Consider the following 26,700-nt stretch of genomic DNA (forward strand, 5'->3'; position numbering starts at 1 on the left):
AATTTAATGGATCACAATTTAAGCACTGTGACAGACTTCTCTGTCGCCTTAACTAAATGCATGAAGCGAATCTGAAAGATCATTTCCGTACCCTGGGGTCCAAGAGCTGCCCTGTAAAGCGGTTTTCTTGTTGTTTTAAATCATCTACGGGCGTGATACTTTCGACAAAGCTGTCGTTTGATACACTCGAATTATTTCCCTTAAAATTACCGCTCCTATTTGTTCGCATTGCAACAACACTAACATTCATTATCATTATTATTATTATTACATAATACTACGTTACAATGAAGTTGTACAGTATATTCCCTGCAATGTGCTATTATTACTCGAACGTTTGATGTCGTTAAAATGTTGACATAAATCCTGTACATGTTCACATTGTTTTCCTATTCTAAATACCGGTATTAAGCTAGTGAGGTGATTTTTTTAAAGGTGATTAAAGTACGCGGAAATGCCAAGCCACCTGCGGGGATATTTTGTTGTTATTAAAGCATAGGTGAGAGCTGGCGTCTCCTGGCAACAGTAAACGTGCCGAGCGCACAGGTGGCAGAAGCCTGGGCGATGGAGCAGGTACGGTCTGATAGTTCTCGCTCTTTCACCTGTCGCCGTCGTTCAAAGCAGCACAGCTATTAGTACAACAGAATACAGCTCCGCTGAAATTTCACTTCGCAAGAAATATCTTATATGTGCTCCATGTGCGCGCATTGCGATGTGTATCGCAGAAAAGGGCAGCACCTTTTTTACCTGTCACATACAGCACGGTATAACTTAGTTCATAAAGCTTTCAGCTGAGTTGTCATTTTCTCTCTAGGTGATAAGAGATATACTGGAAAAGCATGGGATTAAGAGATCTGTCGATGTCAGTGAGCTTTATCTTGCGAAGAAGTAAGTAAAACACACCTCTGTAATACCTGAACTGTTATTGTACGCTTAGCGTCATACAGTATATGGAAACGGGCGAGATCAGTACGGTAATTCTGTTTGCCGATTACTCAGCATTGTGGTTTGGACAACCAGTTCGCCACGGATTTTTTAAATACAGTTGTGCTGAGTGTTACACACGGATAGTAGAAACTTGTACAGTACAGTAGAAACGTAAGAGGGGAACGATGTGTCAGGAGCTGTCCATGAAAACTATCTCCATTTCGTCGTTTGCATCTTCTGGCCAATGTGGGGAAAGCCAACATGAACGTTAAAGGTGTAGAATTCAAATGAAGTGGCGTTAAACTTCCCTTACGGGATTAATAAAGTATCTAAAAACTGTACTGAGGTACTCAAACCTCACATAACAGAAAATTGCGCACGTGGTTGGTCACCGCTTGTTAAAAACGAAAGATAATGCTGTGCTGAAAACAGTACAGAGAAGAGCAAAGATGTGCATCCCCGTGCATAAAGGAACGCCGACAGGCTAAAAATAACAGAGCCATTTAAATTTTGAACAGAGAAAGTTATGAGGTGACCGATTCAAGTATTCCAATTCCTGAAGACACCGCCGAAGTCAACCTAGTTTCAGTTTTAGGACTGTTAAACAGCAGTTCAACAGCATCATCATCATCATCATCATCATTATTAGAAATGACTGGAAAAATTGCAATGTGATTTTCCTTTCTTTATTTTTTACTCTTTGTCTTTTCAACTACTTACAGTACCGTACGTACATTCTCACATTATGTTCTCAGAGCTCTTGCCAGTGTCTGCGACCTCTCTGGATTCCCCATGCTAAAGTATCTGTGGCTCAACAATAATAAGGTAATCCAGACAGATTCCCACAGTACGGGCACTAAACGTATTGATGTTAATAATTACGTAATGATTGAATAACTCACGCCAAATACTTTGTACGTACATATTTCATCTCTCTATAACATCATTAGGATCTAACCACACTACTGAATATGCCATTTTACAGATTAGGGAAATTCCCTGCTTGACTTATAACTACCGACTGACAGAACTGTACCTCCACAATAATGAAATTACCAATATAACAGGTAATTTAATTGTATTTATGACTTCTGTATTAATACACTTCTGAAGTTTCAATACTATTCTGAACACTAATGTTTTTGTGTGTAAGAGGCCACAGGGACTCATAATAATTCACCTTCCTAATGATCTACAGACCAACTATAAAAAAGATGACAGGAATTTAGTCTAGATGTGTAAAAGTCTATTTTTATTAAAATCTGTTCAATGGAAAATCTAATATGGTATTGAGTCATTTGTTAGCTGTATTTAACTAAATTCTGTATCCTTGGCTAAAACATTCATTCATTTCTTCACTCTCAGTGACTCCTCTATACATTTATTTTCAGTACTCTAAGATAATAGGATGTGGCACCCTCCTATATGTGGCAATACAGTTTATAGCGCATGAGCTACTCTCCCATATGTGGCTATACAGTACATAGTGCATGGGCTTGTCATATACTGTATTGACAGAGGTATACCGGCACACAATCTGTGCTTATACTTTTGATAAGCTACCGTATAACCTGTCTAAATCTTCCTTTTTTGTGTCCGAACCGAGGGTGCCTGAAGCACCTGACTTCTCTGCAGGTTCTCCAGCTTCACAAGAACCAGCTGCGGAAGCTGGGAGAGGCTGTGTCTGAGCTCAGGGGGATGCAGTTCCTGATGACACTCAGTAAGTGCCCTGCGGCCTGTTATCTTACACAGCCGAAATGACCTGTGACCTCAACCCTGCCCCGTCCTGCTGACACAACCCACCCGCCGAGCATTCTTCACAAGTGACACAGTTTTGATAACCTTTGGTAATATACAGATATCACCAAACAGTACCTTTACATGCAGATACTAAAAATAAACTCCTTAACATTCCAAAGATTTATGTAATTATAATAATTTATATTCACTTAGGAGGGTCTACATACATACTGTACCAACAATCGACTAATTTTAATAAAGAAAAATTCAACCAAATACAAAATAATTCAAAACAAGTTGTATTTTTAAAATGTTTTACCTATTTAACAGTGCATTTATAAAAACTGAACCTGTTTTACCCAACATTTTTGTAAACTAATTTAATGCCTTGACTTTCTCAATTTTCAGCTTTTTTCCTTAACCCATTTGCCCAAGATCCAGGGTATCGTCTCCATGTTATTTATTACCTACCATCAGTTACGGTGCTTGACAGGCAAGGTAAGTTTTACAAAGCCTTATAAATCTCAGGAATACAGTTTGGCGAAAACAAAAATGTAGTATGTAACCTTTGTATAGTTATAAACATTTTAGTGAGGCTTACGAGAACAGATACTCACCAACACCACCAACAACAAAAAAAATAAAACTGTGTTTTCATTAAAATACGGTAATAATCCTTCCTGTACAACATCCCACCACCATGAGTGATTCCTTTATCATTTATGAAAGGGCACAGAAGGCATGTGCAAGGGTGCAGAGGAGCACTGGGTCACAGTACACGTTGCCCAGCAGTGGTTGAGACAGCCTGTGCTGAAGGAGCTCATTCACAGAGGCTGGGACTCGGACCACAGCTCCTGTACATGACTCTCAAAGCCTTCCTTTAGGCCCTGTGCTGGAAAAGAGATACAGGCACGGCCCGGAGCGCTCTCTGCAATATTCCTCTTTACTTGTCGAGGATGGAAAAAAGAAACCAATATTTCGCTGGGGGTCAGAAAACAATGAAGACGACGAGGCGTTTTCAGGAAGAAAGAAAAGAGGAGTAAGAGTGTCTAAGAGACCCTGGACACAGAGAAAGGCGGAGAGAGAGCTTCTAGAGAATAATTAATCATAATTAATTTTATAATAATTGCTTACACTTATATAGCGCTTTTCTGGACACTCCACTCAAAAGCACTTTACAGGTAATGGGGACTCCCCTCCTCCATCACCAATGTGCAGCCCCCACCCGGATGATGCGACGGCAGCCATAGTGTGCCAGAACGCTCCCCACACACCAGCTCTCAGTGGGGAGGAGAACAGAGCGATGAAGCCAGTTCAGAGATAGGGATTATTAGGAGGCCATGATTGGTAAGGGCCAATGGGAAGTTTGGCCAGGATGCCGGGGTTACACCCTACTCTTTTCGAGAAACGCCCTGGGATTTTTAATGACCACAGAGAGTCAGGACCTCAGTTTTACGTCTCATCCGAAGGACGGCGCCTTTTTACAGTATAGTGTCCCCGTCACTATACTGGGGCATTAGGATTCACACAGACCGCAGGGTGGGCGCCCCCTGCTGGTCCCACTAACACCTCTTCCAGCAGCAGCCTTCTAGAGAAGACATGCCAAACCTATTCTGCTCTCCAGAAATTATTTATACACATGGAGGCTGCTTGGAGGACAAGAAGCAGTTTTAGTAAAAGCCCTTGGATGAGAGAAGCTCGAGTGGCTGCACATACTCCCTGAGGTGCTGAGCGAGAAGGAGAGTGTGTGTCCTGCCTGCTGCCGAGAGGAAGAGAGAGGCCAGGCTGCAGGAAGTGACATCACACTAAGCCCCGAGCTGCATCAGGAGCTAGTATACACAGTTCTGCCTCTGCTTCCAGAAGCAAGCAATGTCCCACTGGGGCTGGTGACTTTTTGAAATGAAAGGGACTTATTTTCATTGAAGAAAGAACTTAACATCTCATTCAAAAGACACCTGCCATAAAAGCTCAAATTAATTTTGTATATGCAACAGTATTAGCAGTTGCTATAGCATCTTAGTTTCAATAGGGCCCTTTGGCCAAAACATGCAGCGCCAAATATGAACAGGACTGTCTTTGATGAATCCCTTGCACTACCGTTACAGCGTTTTCAAGCAGTTTGTTCTTCACAGCAATAAAGCAAGAGGAAAGGATTGCTGCATCTCATCTGTTTGATCCCGAGAGAAACCGTGTCCTTCAGTCACTGGCTTTTGGAAGACGAGTAGAAAAGCCCATGATAATAAAAAAAACAACAGCAACAAAGGACAAAGGAATTCCAGTAGACTCCCAGGGCGCTGATGGTATGTGAACCACTTATACAGTATATCTTATCCTCAGGCTAGAATCTTGTCAGGAGATTCTACACCATCAATCTATATGAAAAATAAATGTATATCTTAGACTTACTTCATCACTGGCAATGCAATGTCATGAGGCTTTAAATCGTGATCATGATACAGATTGTCTGTCAGGAAGAATGGATGTTTTACTAGAATTTCTGTTTTCTTTATTGTTAATTAATACATTTTAGCATCCAATACGACTTAGGGCAGAGGACAGCACAATTGTACACTAATGCTTTGGGATAGGTAGGTCACAGTCACAACAGATCAGATTTAATTATTCTTTTAAACTTTGAAATATGTTTTAAAGACTAGTGTCCAGCACCATGGAAGTATAAGACAGTAATCTTTATCAACACTGTTTAACACTTTTTTGTTGTTTGCAAGTGGAACTACAAGAAATGCCCAAGAAAATGCCTAGACGCCAAGTTTAAACTGTGGGATTAAAGTACCAATTCCTAAAAAAGTTACATAAAAATAACAAAAAGGATTGGGATGTCAAAAGATCTGTAATTTGCACAATATAATCTAAAACCTGTAATATACTTTCAGGTAAGTATGGGTTGAGAAGACAGCAACACAGGTAAGAACTAGTTTCACCAAGTTAGATGTCAAAATGTAATGTTGACAAAAACAAAATTCATATCCAGAACTAAACAATCCAAGATTCTATAGTACCATTAAATACCACTTACTACCTGAAATAAAACATTGCTCTGATATCTGGCTTAAAAGGTGTTTTTCAATTTGTGAGGTATTGGCATTATATTGCCTTATGTCACAGTGTTCAATTTAATTTGTGTCAGCAGTTTCCATGGTGATATCTTATGCTGAATAATTTCTATAGAGAAATCTTTTGTAGAGGATGCTACAGAAAGTTATAAAGGTAAAAACGAACACCATACAGAAAATCCAGAAAATCACAGCTCTTGTTTCTTTTTAACCAAACCAGCTGTTAAGAATTCCAGAATTTAACTTTAAAAGAGAAATAACCCATACTTTTGCAGTCGCATTGGTGTTCATATTTAATTAGATGGTGCTGTCCTAACTACAGTCAGTCAGTTCCCATCCTGTGCCTATACTCACAGGTTTCCCAGCGAGGACCATCCAGATCCTTCAGTAATCAAGTCCCTGCAAAGATCAGTGATGCAGTTCTCTTCCATGGACTGGAATAACATACCTACTTCACAACAAAAACCCCCAGAAGACCAGCCTTCCAAATCACCTCGGATTATCACAGTGAAATTCAGATGACTGTCAGGATACAGTTTCTTGTAGGGAAATAAATGCACAGGTATACATCTTTGGAAAATAAAGTGATGCATATACAGTGACTCACAAAACCCCAAAAGTTAAGAGTGCCAGTGGTTTAAAAATATGAGGTCAAACTTGAATTTCTTTCATTGGCGATGGTCGGTTCTCCCAAAGTCTCAGTAATTTTTGCAGTCCTATTGTGCTGCCACCCACCTGTCATTTCCACACTACTGGCCATTAAATGCAATTTCTTTAAAACCAGATCTGACCATGCCATTTTGTGCACAAAATTTCATGTCTTGTAAAGAAATAAATATTCTGCCTTATCATATTTTTAGAGCAATATTATCTACCTGTACAGAGTTAAACGGAGTTCTGAAACTTGTGACAAAGGTTGCTCCATCAATAAAATTTACTTTATATACAGTACAAGTACTTTGAAACATCAATCACCGTTTATTGACATAAATGTAAAATTAACTACTTTGATGAGCTACTTAAATATTCATCCAGGATTGAGATTACTGTGGTTTTAATTGGTATACCAATATTACATTACTTTAAGGTCACTTGTGAACACAGCCTGTCTTTTGGGTACTCGTAACATGACTACACAGAATGCAGTACTTTAAAGGCGTTAATGACTGACGAGCTGAACAGTCACTAATAAGTGACTTGAAAGTCACGATCAGTATGCATTTTGAAAATGTTCTGGGTGAAAAAAACAACATCTGAGCACAAAGCAAAAACAACAGCAAGAATGTACAGATAACCGTCTCAGCTCATAAACCCTGCAGATGTGTAGGTTATCATTTGGTTATGATGTAGTACAACACGTGTATATGTTCAGAATCAAAGGTTTGAACTCTAAAGGGCAAAAGCATAATCCTGATCCTCCAGTTATTGTAATGAAGTGTACAACTTCATGTTTCATAGCAACCCAAGCTACAACAGCTAAAACGAAACGGAGACCTTCCCATGGTTCCCTCGTGCCTGTTCAGCTTGCATTTTCCTCTCAAGAAATGCCCACCTATCTTTTACTTTCAACAAAAGGACAATACCAATGAGTAATTTGTGCTCCACGTTTCCGAAGATGACACACTGTGCTATCCTTCAGGAGTGAAAACATTACCACGAGCATGAATCCCTTCAGAGAAAAAAAAATCTTGCATTGTGGTTTAAATGAAATAAATCGATGAATTAACATATTAAAAAAACAGCCTTGGCGATTTCAACGCAAGAAACAACTGGACTTTAGTAGCATCAACCAACTGGGGTTTCCTTCTGTAAAATGGCATACACTATTATTTGGCAGAAATGCCTCAAGAAAATAGTTCCCATAATTAGTACTATTTCTTCAAATAGCATAATTGTAACTAGACTGTTTCCACAAACAGACAGTAAGACTTGACTACGGTGGGCAGACGTTGCTCTTCGTGTTCTTCATTTCCAACTCCTCCGAAGCCCTTCCGGTGGGGAGTCTGTTTTCCTCTGCTTGTCGGGCAGCAAGGCAGTGTGACAACGTGTCCATGAAGTGCGACTCCTGCTTTTCCAAAACTCGAATTCTCTGCTGCCCCACGTTCCAGTGCCAAGACGTCACTCCTCAGAGCTCCGAGCTGTGCCAGGAGCAGCTGTATTTGACCGACCGTCAGACGAGCCTGCAGAAGGGGGGTCTCCACTTTCAGACTCCTTTTCTTTGGCTTGGGCCACAGCTTGATCTTGCCCAGTATTAGAGGCGTCTTCTACGACTTCAGCGCTTTCAGCTGTGAGTGAAAAGAGTAGTGAAAATCCTAGTGAGATGTTTTTAACGACCTGGTGAAGAGGACAAACGGGTGGGGGAGCACCAATAAAAATGTCATGAATATGCAAAAAGAAACAGATTAAAAATGATTACATACCATTGACTTGTTTTTCCTTTTCTAATTTTTCTTTCTGTTTGGCAGATTCTGCTTCTTGCTTTTCTCTTTGTTCTTTCAGCCTCTTGCACACCTTTTTGTGTGTGAACCAGTGTAATTTTTGGCATGACTGGTTACAGTATATAGCCTACAAAGAAAAAACAATGTATTTATACTCATTGGCATATTAATGCATATTATTTCCAGGTCTGTCTGTACGATGTTTAAGGGTTAAAGGAAAACCCTTACTGGTTTGGAATTTGTGTTCCAGAGGGACAAATGTCACCTACTGGTCCACCCACACCACCTGATCTCATCAGAAATCAGAGCCCAGAAGTTCAGCAAGGCTGGGCCTGGTCAATAGCTGGGATACGATGCGCCTATGGAAAACCAGGCTACCACTGTAAGAGTGGACGATGAATCAATATTTGTCACCCTTCCTTCTAGAACAGAATTTCCCATCAAGGGATAATACTGTAGGACATACTGTCTATCAGATGAGACAAATAAACCAGGATTGTGACAACTGTGCTGTGGCACTCCCTGTAAGGTGGGGTATTATGTTCTGGCTGAATTAGTCTCTGACTCTCACAGCCTGAACTGAAGAAAGTTTTCACTTCAGCTCAGGCGGAGAAGTGTAACTGGTGCATAGTTGGTTGCTGAACTCCAGTGCTGGATGATGTGGTTGACCACCTATATGCAAAGCACTGCGAGATCCTCCGGGATGGAAAGAATTAAACAAATGCAAATGGGCTCTGCTTCCCATCCAAGTATTAATCAGGTTCGGCATCGGTGCAAGATGTGCTGAGATCAAACGCCAAGGTGGTATGATTGATTTAGTGACACTGACCCGCACAAATACTGGTCCTGCCCCTTTCCCAAGTGCCTTATCTCATTTATCCTGCGGAAGGAAATGCCACGTACCATTTTGCAAACAGCGCACCTTTTATCTGCACCCTTTTCACCACAGGTGGTGCAGAACTCCGCATCCATGAAGCCCACCTGGCCAGTGATGGCTTGAGTCAGCACAGAGAAAGCTGTTGGATCATTTCCCTGGAGAGACCGGAGATACAGCACCAAACAGCACCCATTCACAACAGACCTTTTTTTGAGAGACAGTTTCACTTTCAGGGACAAGACATTAAAAACTAAAAGTTAAGGCAAATGGTACACATAGAGAAGGATCCTAGAGGTCTCTCTAAACCCTCAGCCAGCATATTCTAATTCTTATAACGTTAAACAGTTCACTTCAAGCACAAACAGAAAACAAACCCCTTAAAGACCAGTACAGTCCTGATTTGAGGAGAACAAAAGAGTAAATTTAAATACACTACAGTGTGTAATTGTTCATGCCCACCTCAGACAAACTCATTGGCTTCCAATGTAATGATTACCATGAAAACCTCCAATATTGTTAAAAAGAAAACTTACAATACATGTTGCTCCTCATCTTGAGAAGTAAGGAGCATCTAAAATGAATGATAAACAACCTGTGCTATGCTTTAGTTAAATACATTAATTTACAGTCAATAAAAGTAGTATGTGCAATGCCAAAAAGAGCGGTATTAGCACAGTAGAGCAAATGAACAAGTAAAGGTTTATTCTAAGGTGAAAAGAGAAGAAAAGAAACACAACACAACGTTTCGGCTGTGGAAAAAGGCTGTTGTGTTTCTTTTCGTCTCTTTTCAGCATGGAATAAACCTTTACTTGTTCATTTGCAGCCCACGAATGCTGAAGCGGCTGCCTACTTGAACTTAGTAAAGCAAAATACAACTTACAATCTCTACAGGAGCAATGCTCCTTACTAGCTGCTGCAGAAGAGTGGCATCGCAATAAGGAAACTTCCTGATGCACTTCCTGATAAACGTCTCCTGGTACACTGGAAAACCATCGCTGTCTCTCCCTTTCAGCAGGCTGTTTTAGGAGATGGCAGAAACAGTCACTGTACACAGTCTTAACCACAGAATATGTTAACATTAACACTGTTGGAAAATAAATGATAATTTTGGCATCGGGTTTAATGATCTGGTTCTGGATTGGTTATTTATGTTACACACATCATCATCATATTATTATTATTATTATTATTAATAATAATACAACTTTATGTATTACCGCTGTTACTTAAGTTTTAATAAGAAATAGATTTAAATAAGCATCTAAAATGATAAACTTTTCATTAGACAAATGATAGTTTACTGGAGTAATTTCAATACATCTAAAAAATAGAAGACTTAGCAAGAAATTTCAGCCCTTTCTTTTGGTGGCCTATAGGTTTTAAAACTGGATGGCTTAACGAATGCAAAAATAGTAGCTACACTATTTTTATACAAACCTCTTGACAAGTCCATCCAGTTTGTCCTCTTGTTCCTTAAGGAACGCGGCACACTTCTGAAGAATGCAGCTGATGTAGTGCATCTTCATAGCCAGCACTTCATTCATCTCTCTCTGCTTCACACACTTCTCGCAGATGAGGTCCAGGACTCTGCAACATCTCCCCAGGGCTTCCACATCGGCCAGCAGGGGGCGCTCCTGCACCATCATCACCACCTGTGCGAAACAAAAACCCCAGAGATCTCAGAAAATGACATCACTTTCAATAACAGCTAATGCAGTTCAGGGTCACTGTGGCCCGGAGGCTATCCCAGGAAGCACTGCGTGCAAGGCAGGATACACCCTGGACAGAATGCCAGTCCACCACAAGCTACAGACACAAACACAGACTCACACCAGGGCTGGTTTTACAAAAGCAAATTAACCTATCGGCATGTCTTTGGACTGTGGGAGGGAACCAGAGCATCCTGAGGAAACACATGCAAACACGTGGAGAACATGCAAACTCCACACAAACAGCACCCCTAGTCTGGAATTGAACCCAGGGCCACAGCGCTGTGAGGCAGCAATGCTGACCCCTGCACCACCATGCCACCCACAATCTGACAATGTGCCTCCAAAATATGATCTTTAAAGATACCCTTATCCTCATCAAAAGATGAACATTTTGGACTTGCAAAACTGGCATAAAACATTTGCCAGCAAAAAGTTTTACGGGATAAACAGCTTAATGAGTACCATTCCCTTCCTTGATTTATTGTTCTGTTCATCATGCTGAAGGAAATAATCAGCTACAGAGAAAATTAATTTGATCTTATGCATGCAAAATCTGTTTGACCTAACTTAAAGACAACGTTATACATGCTGTCTAGAATGCTTCAGCCTCTATACTGATAGGTTTCAGAATTGCAGTCCTGTCTGTGCTAATAACAGCTGCTCGCAGTGCACTGCAATGATAGCAGCTGACAAAGTGACACTGTCCACACATGAACCAAGTTATTCAGGCAACTAAAATTAGATCTATGAGCTTTGTTTCTGGATTATGTGGATTTGTTTGTCTTGTCCAAAGGATATACTTCCACACTTCAACAGTACTCCAGGAATGTCTTTCTGGCACTGGCACACTGTCAATGTCACCAAGAGGTTGTGATAATTATGGAGTTAACATGTATGGTTGGCACCCGTAAAAGCAAAGAAAAAAACCGCACACGAAAGGAGGTACAAAACCAGCAAAGTGAATTACTTACAAAAAGAGCTGAAGAAAACGATTAACAAACGGCTGTCATAAAAAAACTATACATATTAAAATTGCTGGTCAATGACCCGTTTTTTTTCACCTTGTGAGGCAGTTTAATTTAATGACCAGTCCCAATTTACCTCAGGAGACAGTGGTGAAAAGATTAAGTCTTTACTGGTCAGACACAGAGATAGATGAACCTCCCCTGGGCTCACTGGAAGGGCAGCCTCACAGCCTGTCTGTGCCACTCAGCAAAACAACCACCTTGTATTACACAGCAAGCCATGAATTCAAGTTATTACATTTAAAACTTACATCCACCTAAGAACATGGCAAAATAAAAGTTAGAATTGAGCTGCTGTATATTTGATACCACTATACTTTGGACACATTACTTTTTAAGCCTTATTAGAGCAGTACTAAACCTCTTTTCCAGGAAGAAGGGAATTAATGGAGGAAGGGGAGTGGAGACTGACCCTGACCTCTTCCATAAAATGGATAGTGAAATGGGATTTAATCCTGCAATGAATGAATATTGTGTAGTATTAACTATATTAACTCAAAAACTGCAACTGATTGAGAAGGAGAAAAACTCCTCTACCATGAATGTAAGGATTAAACAGCAACACCTTCAAAACCCCATTCATGTAGTTTCAAGACGTGGGAAAAAAAACACAGAAGGACACACACTATCTTTAAACGCAGACACCTTTACACCTGACACCAATTACATTCAAAGACAATCCTTTTCCGATCCCAAGAATCAAAGAAACACAGGTCCAATTTTTATTAACTGTGCAAAGAATGTCTCTTAGCACTTCGTACTACAGAGTTCATATAAATGTGACTTCCACAAAGGAAACGTAGGTAATTTCTGGAGGAGGAGATGTAAAATAAACACAAAAAACAATCTCAGTGTCAGTGATGACAATAAGGATTTATTTTCTTACATAGTAAAACATCACTGTTATCACTGTCTATATTTCTCTTAGAAGATGAACTAGGAAGCTATACGTAGGTCAGGAAACTCCAATAGAAGTGTGACAGCAGGAGTCATGGCTCGCTGACTGGAATCCAGCGGGATCAGTAAATTTCAAGGCCCACACAGTGGCGGGAGACATAGTCTTCCTGGGCTGGATGAGCTCCCCCTTTGTCCCAAGAGCCTCTGCGTCCACTGACGCCAACTCTTGCTTCAGCTTTAGGAGAAAATCTTCCTAAGCATTTGCCTTTTACTTTTTATTTTTTTAAGGTCTCAGTCACTTGCTAAATAAATCCCAAAACTATTTATTCAAGTAGCAGGAAAGTATAAACAAACATTAACACAGTTGCACAATGAGAGAGCTTTCTGTAAACCGTCGCCATCTTGCCGGCGCCAGAAGACATCACCATGTTTACTTCACACAACCAGCTAGAATAATAAACATTATAATAATAAAACGTTGTCTATATTAGTAATAATAAACAGTACTTTATGTCCTTTCCAAGATTAATCAAGCTCAAACAGTACAGAAACACATGGTAAGAATGACTCTCCTCTCCACAGGAGTGTGATTGCCTGCTGCTGGCCAAACTCTGAAGGTGGCCTGAAGTTAATTATTTTAAACTTCTGAAAACTGCAGATCATTAACGTCTCCACAGTATCGTGACAAACACTGAGAAGACGTACCTTCTGTTTCTTAAGAGCTGGGGACCCTCAATATTTTACTGAACTAACAGAAGTAGAGCAGGGATACCAGACATTCCATCCATCGTCTAACTGCATCACCCAACACAGGGTCGTGGGGCAGCCGGAGCCTGTACTGACCGGCAACGGGGGCCAGGCAGGGTACACCCTGGACAGGACACCAGTCCACCGCAGAGCAGCCACACTCACACCCCTGCTAATTTTACGGAAGCCAATTAACCTCCCATTATATCTTTGGACTGCGCGAGGAAACGAGAGCACCTGGAGGAATCCCATACAAATACGGGGAGAACCTACAAACTCCACACAGACAGCACCCCAGGAATCGAACCCAGGGCCCCAGCGCCGCGAGGCAGCAACGCCGACCACTGCGTCACCACACTGCCCCCTCCAGACTGTCAGCCCCCTACACGCTCTGCTTTTCAGTTTACACTTATTTCAATAGACATATTGATCACAGTGAAGATAAACTGCTACGCGTCAGCGCAGAGTCACCTACTGCAAACCACAGTCATCCTGTTCATGCACGTTTTGGCAATGATTCCCGTGACATTCCAGGTTTTCTACACCTTCTTAGACTTTTCCATGTCAGGAAACAAAGGTTTCACTTTCCCAGGTACTGAAGCATGTGGGGACCCTGCCGGTGTGCTGCTACTCTCAATCAAATGAAAACCCTGGAGGTGTTTAGAATTCGGAGAAGAACAATTCAATGACAGTGTTGCCAGGATCAGGAAGAAAGTCAAAGCAGTTGCTGGAACTGATTTCCCACCTGCCATGAATCATTCAGACTAAAAAGAATGACCATATTGCATACAGACTGCTGTAAGAAAACATATAAGGTAACGCTAAAGAAATACTGTGTGTTCTGGGAGCATCTGTAGAATGAGAAAGAATAGAAATTCTAAAACCCGTCCATTTGCAGAACTGTGCGTCTCACCCTACTAGTTCCAAAGGTCTTTCACATCTTCAGACATCATGCTGGTCTCCCTACCTTCACCGGATTGAGGTTGGTGGTCATTATGATCTTGTGCAGGGGGCTGGCCAGCCCAGGGGGGAGTTTTGGCTCTTTCTCCAGGCCCTGTGGTTTGGTGTAATACTCCAGCCTTTCTCGTGGGAAGAAGTTGTTGATGACGGTCACACAGTCATGCTGGCCTGCAGCGATTATAGTCAAAATGTCAGGGGAAGCAAAACATCCTTCCTCACTGTTTTAACATCTAATAACAGAACATTAAGAAATAACATGATTTATACAGTTTATACATGCACAATACACTAAAGCTGTGTGACTAACAACTGATGAGACTATGGAATTCTTCATAGCACGTGAAAATAGCATGCAAATGACTGCTCCTTTTGGATTTTCTGCTTTCATATGGCTCTGTTGTTTAAATTACAAAGCAAATCCAGGCAGCAGTCAGTGTAATGAAGAACATTCGTTTAGGATTACGACGTTTGCTAAATCAATACATCAATAATAATTATACACATTTGTCCAATTTGTAAAACAGCCATGGTCATCTAATATAAGATGAACAGAAAGACTATATGTAGACAAATTCATTTCTGTTTTCAATCTCAGTTTTCCAACTTTTGTAGTTGGGAACTAATATTCTAAGGCAATTTTCCCCTGTGCTCAACATGGTTTCTTATGGTCCCTTGATCTACAGTACGACAGTTTCTACAGTAAAAAACAAGTGATCACAAAACCACACAAATTATTCATATTCTGTGTCAGTGTTTACAAAGGTTCTTAATTCAAGTCCAGAAAAATGAGTTAGACGCCCAAGAAGATGCCCAGCCTACCAACGAAAGCTGCCATCTGGGCAGCTGTCCGTCCTACAGAGTTCACCACATCTGTCTCAGCTCCGGCCTCCAGCATCATCCAGGTAATGTCCGTCTTGCCTGGGATTTCAACAAGGGCAAACACAGTTTAACCACGCCGACACATAACACATCTGCTCACAGTGAAATGTTTGTAGTCACACGCTGGCCAGCCTGATTGGGAAAGAGTCAAATACAAGTTATAAGACTACAGTTATGAATGTAACCAGATTAACATCACACTGGACACATCAGCTCCTATTTAACCAATACACCACAAATTTTAGTACACACACATCTGGGCAACAAAATATAGCATACAAATGACCTGCCAGTGCACTCTAACATACACAGAGTGAGTTGCCTGCTGGGACCCAGGTCTTCAAATTGAATACCAATGGACATGGCCTGTTAATGACGCAGATGGAATGCCTCTACACTGTTGTCACAATGTTTGTGTGATACAGGACTGAATACTCGAACACCTGCAGCACAGTGCCAAGAAACAGCTTGTTAACCCCCTGTGCTGGTCTGTATTCTTCTATATTTTAAACCTAAAAAGTAATTAGATCAAATTCTTAAGAAAAGCTGAAGACAGCCTGCTTAAATGTATAACACAAAGACATGAGATACATCTGGCTTATTTTATTGACAAAAGGGTCCAAGAATAAATATCTATGTGTGAATAAGCCTGTGAACACTTTAATTCAATAACTGGCAGCCCCTGCTTCAGCAGCAATGAATTTGTAGATGTTTCCTGCCCCTGTGTATCAGTTGTTCCTCACAGAGCTGCTTCGAGGTGGTGACATTTGAAGGTTCTTCTGCATAAACAGTTACCTTCACGTCCTGACACAACATCTCCTTGGAGTTTGAGCCTGGCCAACACAATACATGCCTGTTTTTTTTTTCTGAGGTTCTTTGAAATTGCTTCTGATTGTGGCACATTGTGGTTCCACTAAACTATAGGGTGAAGACCAGACTCACAAAGTTTTTGACCATTACAGTACAGGGCTGCCAAAACTCAGTTAACCTGTTACTTCATTATTTAACCTCTTGATTCTAATTACCTCATTAATCATGCTAAGTAAGCTAGGGCTTCATTAAGTAACATGGACATGGTAAGAAACTAATTCCCATAATTATACTGGGGGTTCACAGGCCTTTTCTCTGTGACTTCAAAGGCAAGTCTCAAACTGCCACTAGACTTGCTACAAAGTCTGCAGATGCTTAGGTGTTTGGGAGAAGTGTTATGTGTTTATGCATGTGTGCAATGTATATAAATGTACATTTATTATATGGATACCACACCGCTCTCTCTACACTCACGCCAGTACACTGTTGCATGAATAACTACAAGCATTTTCTGGAGTGTTGCCTTGAGACACAGAAGAATATGAAAGATAGCTTTTCACCTGAAAGTCCAGCGAACATCAGGGCAGTGTATCCATGCTCGTGCTCATTGCAGTTCACGTCTGCGCCGTGCTGCAGAAGCAGTCTGCACATGTCTGCCTTTCCCTTGTACGCAGCGTGCATCAGCGGGGTCATCCCATACTGAGAGGGGCAACACACAGAACACTGCTGTCCACACGCCTCAACACAGGCCACTTCCTTTTCACACTCTGCAGAACGTTATCAGGTCCCTTCCAGCACAGGCTCTGCTCATGTGTAGATACCAATCCCGATTGGGGTTTTAAAGAAAAACCATCATATTTTGAGCAACCAACTTCAAAAATTATCCGAGCGTGATCCTAATTCATGAGATAAAAGCCTCCAAAGATTTCAGTCACTATAACCAAGGCTTTTAGACCTCAGGCATTTTGATTAGGGTCAGCCGGCGTTTCTTATCCAATTCTGTGCACTTAATCTCCCTGCTTTTTATGATGAAGGGCAGTAATTAGAATAACAGCAAGAGAAACTTCTTGGGTTGCTATCAAGTGGGACACTTCTGCAATCATGAAGTGAGCTCTCGGCCGATGAGGAAAAACACAGGCATGGCGCAGTGAGACAGCAGCGGCAGCTTAATCGCTTTCGGAAACCCGCCTGATTTCTCTTACAATGACGGACACTTACATTACAGCTGTCTACTGCAGTAGCATTTGACGGGAGAGTGCACGCATTTCAGCTGTTATCGGTGCACTTTCCAAGGTAAACCTTTCCAAATGGAACCCATCTAATTTTAAATACAAAACCCGAGCTGTTACTCCTGGAAAACTCAAGACAGTGTTTATTTTGCCCCGATACTACTGCTATAATTTTACCAGATGTTTCCCACATGCACATTTCATAACTGAAAAACACTGTCAAATGCATGGGGACTGTATTTAATTTTACAACTGAGGGCTTTACAATTGAGGGATATACGTTTTTTTTTAATCCCCCTTGTTTGCAATGATAATTAGGAGGCCATTGCAAAGTACACAGAGAAGCTAGAATCGCAACAGTGGCTCCTGTCTTCTTAAACTCATCACAAACTCTTAGCTTGAGTTTGGGGTTTGCACTGGCCAGGACAAAGGCAGACCAGAATTTGCTTTATGCTACATGTCATTTTATTTTAGACATTTAAACTTTTTATGACTTTAAAATGCAGAGTAGAAAATACTGTGAATTTAATTTACTGCACTGTAGGTTTGGTTTACAGTCCTTCTTGAAGAAATAAACCAGGCCAAGCAGAGAGAACAAGTAACCATTTGCAAACGCAAGGCTCATCTGATCTTGACAGACGCAGAACAATTGCCAACTGCTGTTCCCAACAGAACTCTCTTCCCTCACAAGGGCACCTGGGGAGACCTGTACATCTAGTGACATCAAGCCTTCATTACCCTTCTCTTCAGTACAATACCCTGGCTCTCAAAGTCCCTGCCATATGGCAACAGAACAAGGCAAACACATCCTCTTTTACAGCGTACATGCTCGCTAAACATTCACGCTTTTAACCAGTACAGCATCGGGCCACAAAACTGAGAATCAGCAGGTAGTAAAATCGATCACTCAATCACAGCAACACAACTCTTCGCACCTGGATTTAATTATACACTTGTAATTAAACTTATAATTATTTCTCGACACTCCACTCAAAGCACTTTACAGGTAATGGGGACCCACCTGGATGATGCGACGGCAGCCATAGTGCGCCAGTCCGCTCACCACACACCAGCTCTCAGTGGGGAGGAGAGCAGAGTGATGAAGCCAGTTCAGAGATGGGGATTATTAGGAGGCCATGATTGGTAAGGGCCAATGGGAAATTTGGCCAGGATGCCGGGGTTACACCCCTACTCTTTTCGAGAAACGCCCTGGGATCTTTAATGACCACAGAAAGTCAGGACCTTGGTTTTACGTCTCATCGAAGGACGGCGCCTGTTTACAGTGTAGTGTCCCCGTCATTATAATGGGGCATTAGGACCCACACAGATCGCAAGGTGAGCGCCCCCTGCTGGCCCCACTGAGACGTCTTCCAGCAGCAGCCTCAGTTTTTCCCAGGAGGTCTCTCCTCCAGGTACTGACCAGGCTCACACCTGCTGAGCTCCAGTGGGCTGCCAGCTGAGTTGCAGAGTGATATGGCTGCTGGCTAATTGTCCACTCTTATAATCTGTTATAGGTGCAATTTTTCATTTGTTGTAATTGTGTTAAAATTGTGAACTTCCAATGTAGCAAGGACAGAATATTTCTCCTACCTCATCCAAACAGTTCACACGGACGTCTTTACATCCCAGTAGCCTTGAAACCTCCTGGACATTTCCTAATAAAAAAAAGGGAGAACAGGAGTATGAATCCTTATACAAGGGGACACAGTCTACATCAGCCACATGCAGAGTACTGGTCCTCAGCTGTGGATCCAGGACCATGGCTATCCTCAGAAACTATACAGGACACCAAGTACAAACCCAGCAGTGTTTAAATCTTCATGCACGAAGGGGACCAGCTCACACGATGAGATCAGCCACTGATCCTCAGTGCTGCTATAAACATTATAAAGTGAACAGCACCTTAACTTTTAGTGATTATATAATTGGACTGGGCTGTGGTTAGCATTGCTGCCTCGCAGTGCTGGGGCTCTGGGTTCAATAACAGGAGTGCTATCTGTGGGGAGTCTGCATGTTATCCCTGGGTGTGCGTGGGCTTGTCCCAGGTGCTCCAGGCTCCTCCCACAGTCCCAAGGCATGCTGGCAGGTTAACTGGCTTCTGGGAAAATTGGCCCTGGTGCAAGTGTGTGGGTTTGTGTGCCCTGCGATTGGCTGGCGTCCTGTCTAAGTATCCCGCCTTGCACCAAGTGGAACTGAAAATGGATGAACTATATACTTTCATTTTATTTTGAGATGGGGGTTCTTTACTCCTTTTAAAAAAAGGAGCCTCTAGAATGAAACAACTGAAAACACCCGTTATATGAGGATACACCTAATAAGGGGACAGATATCATTAAGACTATCATAAGGAGAAAGAACTTGACAGCTTCCCAATGTTTTAATTAAATACGCAATCCTGTTCCTATTTAAACGGGTTGTACTTGCATGACCAGGTTCGTATTTCACTGCAGGTTCTGAAAAAGTGCACCAGGGCACCTTTGAGTCAATGCCTTCGAGTGATTTTTAAATAACTAATCTGGGCCTTCTCTGCTGAAGACTAAAAGTGTTCGGTTCTTCTAGCATGTGAGTGTAGAAACAGCCCCATAATCAGTACACATCCTAAATTCACATCGAAACAGAAGATTGTGTCTGAAGAACCAGAAGGGGAATATGAATTCCAATGCTTCTCCTTCAGTTTTTATCCACAACTACACAACTAATACAAATGTTTTAGTTCTGACTTTGCATTGAAACGATTGGTGCTTTTTTTCCCATGACTATGCACTGGGCTGATTAGACCCAGGTACCCTCTGGTCCAGGGGGTCCTCACACTGTCGAGTCACGGCCTGAGCCAGGGGGCAGTTCATCCCCTACAGACTGTGCAGGACATGTGCCTGGCTGACTAATTTCACTTGCAGGACGGGAAAGCGAGTTGCCCACCGGACCTGAACCACTTATTTACTGTAGAACTAGACGTTTTCCGAACGCTACCGGGTATGAAACATGGCGAAACTGGCGAGTTTCAGTGTTTAAATCCCATTCGCTCCCGTCTCCCAATACTGCATTGTTTTCCCCTCAATCTTGCAGCCACGTTTACCCCGTGTGGTTATTTGCTTTTTAAGCCCCACAGCCTCTTTCCAGCAAGCACAGAGCCGATATTTAAGATCGGCGAATTCAGTGCCGAGGCGCACTCTCGCCGCAGCTCCACGCATGTGCGCCGCTAGATCTCGCGGGAGCGCCCACGGAGGCAGGCAGGCAGGCTCATGCAGGTGATGAGCAACAGCCCTGTGCACGTTTTTTTTTGGGGGGTAGACCTACAGGTTTATTAAAAAAAAAACAGGTACTAAAAAAAGCACTTTCTAAACACCAAACCCGCTACCCATGACCACAAGACGGGTGTTAGTAGCGTTAGCGCATCTGCGGGGCGACTGACCCGAGATGACAACGTGGGAAACGTGCGAAACGGCGATATGTCAGCCCGTGTTCGTGGCCGGTGCAGAAACACGGCTGCCTCTGTGGCCAACACGCACAATTCAGCGCAACACGCAGCTCCACGCCCGTGTCAGTGGCCGAGCGATGCTCAGCCAGGCCTGCGTGCGCACAAATAGTTACTTTACAAAACCCAAACAAACAACCGGACACCGACCGCTGTCACTTTGTTGTGTCTGGCGAACTTAAACATGCCCGATTAAAAGTGTTAGCAATTATCCGTCACGTAGCCCCTTTTGATGTCAAATCTGATGGCACTAGCAGTAGAATGCAATGAATTTATTTATTTATTTTACCTGCGGCAATAACCTGTAACAATTCCTTCTCGCCGGCCGAAAGATCTCCCTTCTTCTTCGGAGAGGCCATTGTGGGAACGTCTGCCTTCCTTCCGCGGGCCGGGATCCGGTCTAATTTAAGCTGCTAGCGTGTATCAGACCTTTGCAAAAGTGCCGAATGAAAACAAAACAACAACAACAACACCATCGCTCGGACGACTGGCGACGAACAACAGCGCATCTGTCGCCCCGCTCTCGACTCCCGAAACACGCAGCGCACTGCGCCGTCTCCCAGGCCGGCGTGCACCACACGGAGCCGAGGGACGGGGGGGCCCGGGGAGGGCAGCGTCCCCCAAACGGGGCCGAGCGTGGCCGGGGCGAGGCACACTTGAGGGCTGCGGGCATCAGACACGTCCCCGCAGACGAAACGGCGACCCAAACCCCCGTGAACGGCGACACGCCGTGTGAAATAAAGTCCTGTTCGACACGCTCCCCCCCCTCTCCGCCGTTTTCCGCGGGTGAGGATTAAGGCCACAGTATATGCGCGGATGCGGTGATGCCCAGGGCCATGTGAGCCTGCCCGTCCTCTGCTGCTGCTGCTGCTGCTGCAGAGCTGGTCCCCCGCAACCCGAGTACCAAGGGCAACACACTGAGAGGTAAGACTGGCACCGCAATACCCCACTCCCACCCCGGGCTCTGGGCTCGACCAGCGGGGACCCTGACTGGCAAAACCATCTGGGGGGGCAAACAGTGAGAAATACGACGTGCACTCGACCGGATTGTCGGTGGGGGTAATTCCGGATTACCTGTGCACTGGGGGGGGGAATATATATATACACACACTTGTGGTTAGTTTTGTGGAGTGAGGTGCTGTGTACAGTACGACCCGAATCGAGGGAACTGCCTTGGAAAATCGCATTGCAATAACACTCATGATGATTACGCTCTGTTTGACTGAGGTGACTGTACGTAGTAACGCGATGTTTATGGACGCCCGAGTGCTGGAAATGTACCGTTTGATGAGGTCCATGTGGTTCAGAATGAGAGCAAATTTCTTTTTAAATCACACCGTGGGTCTGACGCTTCACACCCGCTGTGTCTTCTGAACATGTTATATAAACAGTTATATATAATTATAAACAGTTATATATTCTTAACAGTATATATATTAAAAAAAAAATTCAGGATGAAGATGAATTCATTTTCTGGCAGGGTAAGCAGTACTTTTCACACGCGAGAAACTGCTCCAAGATAAATGCAGGGGAGTGGAAATATTAAAGTTATGCCGTTGGGTGCGTAATACTCTACCAGTCTGAAAGCGCGTAGTCCCAAATAATGGTTTTAATTTAATCTCAATTTTTTAATTTTTCAGAAGCACCTCAGTGGTGGACAAGCTTGAAGGTTATTTCAATTTCATTTTCAGGGCGAACTTTTCACGGAGTTTGTTCTGAGGTTGCAAATAACTGAGCGCACTTGCGCAAGTGTTTTGTGTCTGCGGTCGACGCAGGTGTCTTATCCAATTCAGCGCTGTCTGGAAATGCGCTTTTAGAAGCGGATACAGGTGGCCAGTTGGGTATTGTATGGGTTCAAAACCGGCCTTCACCCGGGGAAGCGAAAAGCTTACAAGTGGGATTCCCTCAGAAGCGCAGGAAAACCTGTTTTCAGTCCTCTAAAAATTTAAAGTCCTGCTTTGTTCTCGTTTTTGAATACGCGGGTTACAAACAGTAAATAACGCAGAAGACGTCTTTGGCTTTCCGCTTTGTTGAAAATTGAACATTTTAGCCCTGCAGAACAATTCACCGTGCTTGTATTCGCTGCTGAGTGTTCAAAGTATTTATCTCGGTTTTAAGAGAAAAGGAAGAGTTTTGAGCGACGCGTGTCATTTCTCATTCTACAGTGCTTCTACAAAATTGACTCTTGCGTATGAAATGCATTTTTTCCGAAATTGTACCGTGGGTATGCATAGCTGACGGACTTGCGCTAAGATCCACGCACAACGTGAATAGCTTCTAGCTTCTTAGCAAAAAAAAAAATCCCATCATTTTGACAGTGCAAATGTGCATGTCATGCGAGCCACTACTGTAAATGACATGTCCAAACGTTTCTACAGAAACTCGCGGTGTTTGGAGAACTCTTGAGCAAGAACAGCGAACCGGAGCTGTTCAGGGTGCTGAACGCTGTTATCGATATGTATCATCTCAGCCCAAAAGGTATCTCGCAGGCTACTCCCATTACAGGCATCAACGCTGTGATTCTTTAAGTAGTACCGTCCGAGTGTCATCACGATCTGTGCAGTTGTGCGTCGGGTCACTTTTGATTGGCCTGACAGTAGGTTTACTTATTCAAATATGCAGCTTGTTATGATATTCATAATAATTATAGTATTAGACATACATCCAGCATGTTTCCAATCCCACAAGGTTCTGAACACTATGAAGTTTGCTGTTGTGTCTGGCATTGATATAAAATTTAACTGCATGTTAAATTTGTCTGCTGTGGCGGCGCGCCTGTTTCACAGCACAAACAGGCCTTCCATGAAAATTACTCAAAACACCCGAGTTGGCTCCAGAGTTGCATTCTGCAGTCTGCGTTTCACACAGCTTGAATTGGCATTATCAGTGGCGCACAGTCAGCTGTGACATGTACCTCTGCAGACCTACCAATCAGAAGGCTGGGAGGCCAGGATCTGACATTGTACCTTGGAGCTGTTAAATAAAACCTAAAGGTACTTTCGGCACCTTTAGGAGTCTCATTACAGCAGAAGTTGGCAGCCCTGATCCTGGGGGGTCCACTGTATTTGATCCAGTTGACCTCTGAAACTCCAGTTTTAACTGACGATATTAACTGGTCTGCTTATTTATTAAGACTTTTGTTTAACTTGTTTCTGCGCTTAGTCTCGAGTTTCAGAAATACCCCCACCTCCAAGGTAGCAGTCTCCAACTGGTCTTAAAAGATGATCAGTTTATATAAAGCCGACAGAACTGGGGAAACACAGCTGAATGGGGACAGAAAACCCAAGAAGAATTTACAACACAAACCTGATTCAACTAGCCTGTGATTAACAACCTGTGTGCAGCTCGAAACAAAAGATCCTGTTTCCCTCATTTGCTATCGCCTTCTTGCAGGAACCTTATCATTAAGTAGTTTCTGTTCAGTTCTGTGTTCAGGCTGAGCATGTAGGTCAACAAACATTACCGTTTCACCTAACAAAGCATTAGTTTTAGTTTTGCGATTCATAGAAAAATTCTGGCAGAACAAAGCACTGGCCAATGTGCTGTACATTTCAAGCACAAGTTCAGACAGAATCTGGAGCCCCGAGTGAAACATCTGTTCGGCCTTTTTGTCTGATGAGCGATAGCTTGGCAGAATGGCACCGCTAATGTGTTTCCCACCCTGAGCTCTGCAGCTGGTTGCTGTGTGAACTTTCAGAGCTGGCACGTGACGTGGGACTGGATTGGAAAGGCAGGAGTCCAAGTAGAAGCGTAAATGAATTCAAATGAGAAATTCATTAATTTGTGAACTTCTCAAATCGAATGAAGAAAGATAACCGACCCTAGGGCTGTCACTGTTCGTTATTTTTTAAAATCATAATATGTTTTAAAAAAAAAATATTTAGGTGAAACGTGTGGAATTTGAAATTGAATTCTGCTAGGGTTCATTTACCTAAGCGGAGTGAGATGAGCAGTGGTTCACACTGCACAGTTCGTGAAAGGTATTGGCACATGTTGCTGTGTTTATCTGGGAAACAGTTGTAAGAGGCAGCAGATCTGCGTCCTGTTTCTGATTACCCTACTGTCACACGTCTGCTGCAGCTTTTTACTGTGTGAAACTGACTCGAGCATCGTCATTTCAAGGCATATGATCCCTACTGAATAACCAACTTCAGTTCCGAGCAGTGTATAATCTATAATTTTGCCAATTTTAATAATAACTAGCAAGCCAGCAAAAGCTACTGTCTTGTAATAATAACCAGGGGTTTATTTACTATGGGGTTTGAGAATACCTTGCAAAATAGGATCAAAAGAGGTCTGTGTGAGTTGTTTTTTTTTTTAACTGGGTGCTGAGAATACATTTGATCTTTTTCACTATCTTAGTACATTGTGTTTGTAAAACAACTATAATTAGCAGGGAATTACTGATAAATAGTGGTGTTACTATATTTTGCCTGAGCGCCTGAGACCTGTTAAAAGGATAGATTGCATGACAGCCCCTTGTTAAAGAGAGAATCTGACAGAGTTTCCAGTAGATGGTAATGTGGTTGGCAGAGAGACGTCACTTTAACATGCCCTTGGTCATACTTCTAAGCATTAACACAATTTATGTGCAGCACAGAAATCACTTCATTCAGCAAAATGTGAAATCTAGTATTTCGCCTACAGTATTGTCTTGACAGTGAACAATCACTGATAAAGGCTTCACATTTGGGTCCTAGACTTTGTCTTTGCCATTTTGGTAAAGAGCAGACAGCTATGTGTTGGCTGCTTAGTTTGATTCCTGGTTGTAACCATTCTTAGTTGATAAAAATAGTAGAAAAGGCTCATTTGTAAAATTTTAAAATGACAGCCTGTAAAGGTGTATGCTCTGGACCATATCCAATATGTTATTGGCCTCAGAAGTTCATTGGCTGTAGTAAAGGCTGGAGAATGGATAACTGGGGTACTGTATGTAGACACACCTGTTATTAACTATGATGCCACTTATCAAGGCCTTCACAGCAATGTAGATTGTTAAAGCAAGTAAATTATGACAAGTGGCACAGAACAGGCCAACACAAAGTTTAATGGCTTTATTGTGTACGAAGATATTTCCAATGTATGTTTAGCATTGTTTTCCTTTCATTATAACTGGGGTTTTGTCATCCTGTGCAGAATGTTCCTTAAAAAGGTGTCTTGTATTTGTCAGTCTTTACTCTAATTATGCACGCTGTAAGTCATTTATGCTTTATGGATTAGTGACAAAAAAAAGAAAGCTGACCGATCTGAAGAATTGCCTTTTTTTTTTGCTATGTTTGTACAAGTTGTCAGATCAAATGTGAAATCTGGCTGCGGGTAGTGGGTCATAGGCTCTCTATCGCAGTGCTAGGCAGTGTGTAGACTGGCTGTCAGGACATGATGAAACCCAGTCCTAGCTGGAATACTGTGGTAGAAGCATTTCAGTTTGTTGCCTTTTACAGTCAAGTAACTGTGTCCCTCTGTAGCTTTAAGAGAAATGCTTTTCTCTTAAGTGGTGTTACAAACTCATAAAAACTACATAAGGGATCTGTAAAACCGCACAATTTAAGAAGGCCTTGTTTTCAAAGCATTTAGAATGGTTACAGCAAAGCAGTGCAGTAAACAATGTACAATTAGTACAACATTGGGGAAAAAAAGCTAGTGATAAACTTCAATATTAAACATGCAGGGTGTTTTGATGTCATTGCTATCACTGTACAAAATGCTGATATGTACAGTACCTGTTATGCTTTGTCTCGGGTGCTGTTTGAGGACCTCTGTTAAAGGCAGATAAAAAGTGGACAGTGGAAAAACAGCACTTCCAGTCCAAAGTTCATGATCTATTTAGCAGGGACAATACCACAGAATCACCTGCTCTTGTATGTTAGAATCAGTTTTTATTCATTTAAAATTGTTAAAAAAACAAAATAA

General features: G+C 42.4%; 3 protein-coding genes across 3 annotated transcripts in view; 2 read left to right on the plus strand and 1 right to left on the minus strand.

Moving 5' to 3' along the window:
- Positions 1-564: 564 nt before the first annotated feature.
- lrrc72 (leucine rich repeat containing 72) lies at positions 565-6,263 on the plus strand. The gene is made up of 7 exons (XM_088928606.1): positions 565-573; positions 1,826-1,994; positions 2,534-2,647; positions 3,076-3,165; positions 4,773-4,967; positions 5,562-5,592; positions 6,098-6,263. Exons 1-7 carry the CDS (start codon positions 565-567, stop codon positions 6,261-6,263), a joined length of 774 nt encoding a protein of 257 aa, XP_088784732.1.
- Positions 5,151-21,699, minus strand: ankmy2a (ankyrin repeat and MYND domain containing 2a). The gene is made up of 10 exons (XM_088929697.1): positions 21,080-21,699; positions 18,906-18,970; positions 16,647-16,785; positions 15,217-15,315; positions 14,405-14,565; positions 10,494-10,708; positions 9,937-10,072; positions 9,083-9,211; positions 8,162-8,306; positions 5,151-8,026 (listed from the first exon to the last, which is right to left on the minus strand). The coding sequence occupies exons 1-10, from the start codon at positions 21,147-21,149 to the stop codon at positions 7,860-7,862; spliced, it is 1,326 nt and encodes a 441-aa protein (XP_088785823.1). The 5' UTR covers positions 21,150-21,699; the 3' UTR covers positions 5,151-7,859.
- bzw2 (basic leucine zipper and W2 domains 2) overlaps positions 21,417-26,700 on the plus strand; it is a 30,573-nt gene continuing 25,289 nt past the window's right edge. The window contains exon 1 of the mRNA XM_088929694.1: positions 21,417-21,714. Within this exon, the coding sequence (XP_088785820.1) occupies positions 21,599-21,714 (116 nt within the window). The 5' untranslated portion in view covers positions 21,417-21,598. The remainder of the gene's footprint in view (positions 21,715-26,700) is intronic.

The sequence above is a fragment of the Atractosteus spatula genome, chromosome 12, assembly GCF_055471065.1.
Source record: "Atractosteus spatula isolate fAtrSpa1 chromosome 12, fAtrSpa1.hap1, whole genome shotgun sequence".
Lineage (NCBI taxonomy): Eukaryota > Metazoa > Chordata > Actinopteri > Semionotiformes > Lepisosteidae > Atractosteus > Atractosteus spatula.

Excerpts from the sequence above, each read along its gene's own strand:
- lrrc72 (XM_088928606.1), top strand. Across the intron at positions 1,995-2,533 it reads TGAAATTACCAATATAACAG|GGTGCCTGAAGCACCTGACT; the intron begins GTAATTTAATTG and ends GTCCGAACCGAG. Across the intron at positions 5,593-6,097 it reads TTGAGAAGACAGCAACACAG|GTTTCCCAGCGAGGACCATC; the intron begins GTAAGAACTAGT and ends CTATACTCACAG.
- ankmy2a (XM_088929697.1), bottom strand. The coding sequence starts at position 21,149 with ATGGCCTCTCCGAAGAAGAAGGGAGATCTTTCGGCCGGCGAGAAGGAA. Across the intron at positions 15,316-16,646 it reads GATGTTCGCTGGACTTTCAG|GCAAGACGGACATTACCTGG; the intron begins GTGAAAAGCTAT and ends TTGAAATCCCAG. Across the intron at positions 8,027-8,161 it reads AAAGGAAAAACAAGTCAATG|CTGAAAGCGCTGAAGTCGTA; the intron begins GTATGTAATCAT and ends TTTCACTCACAG.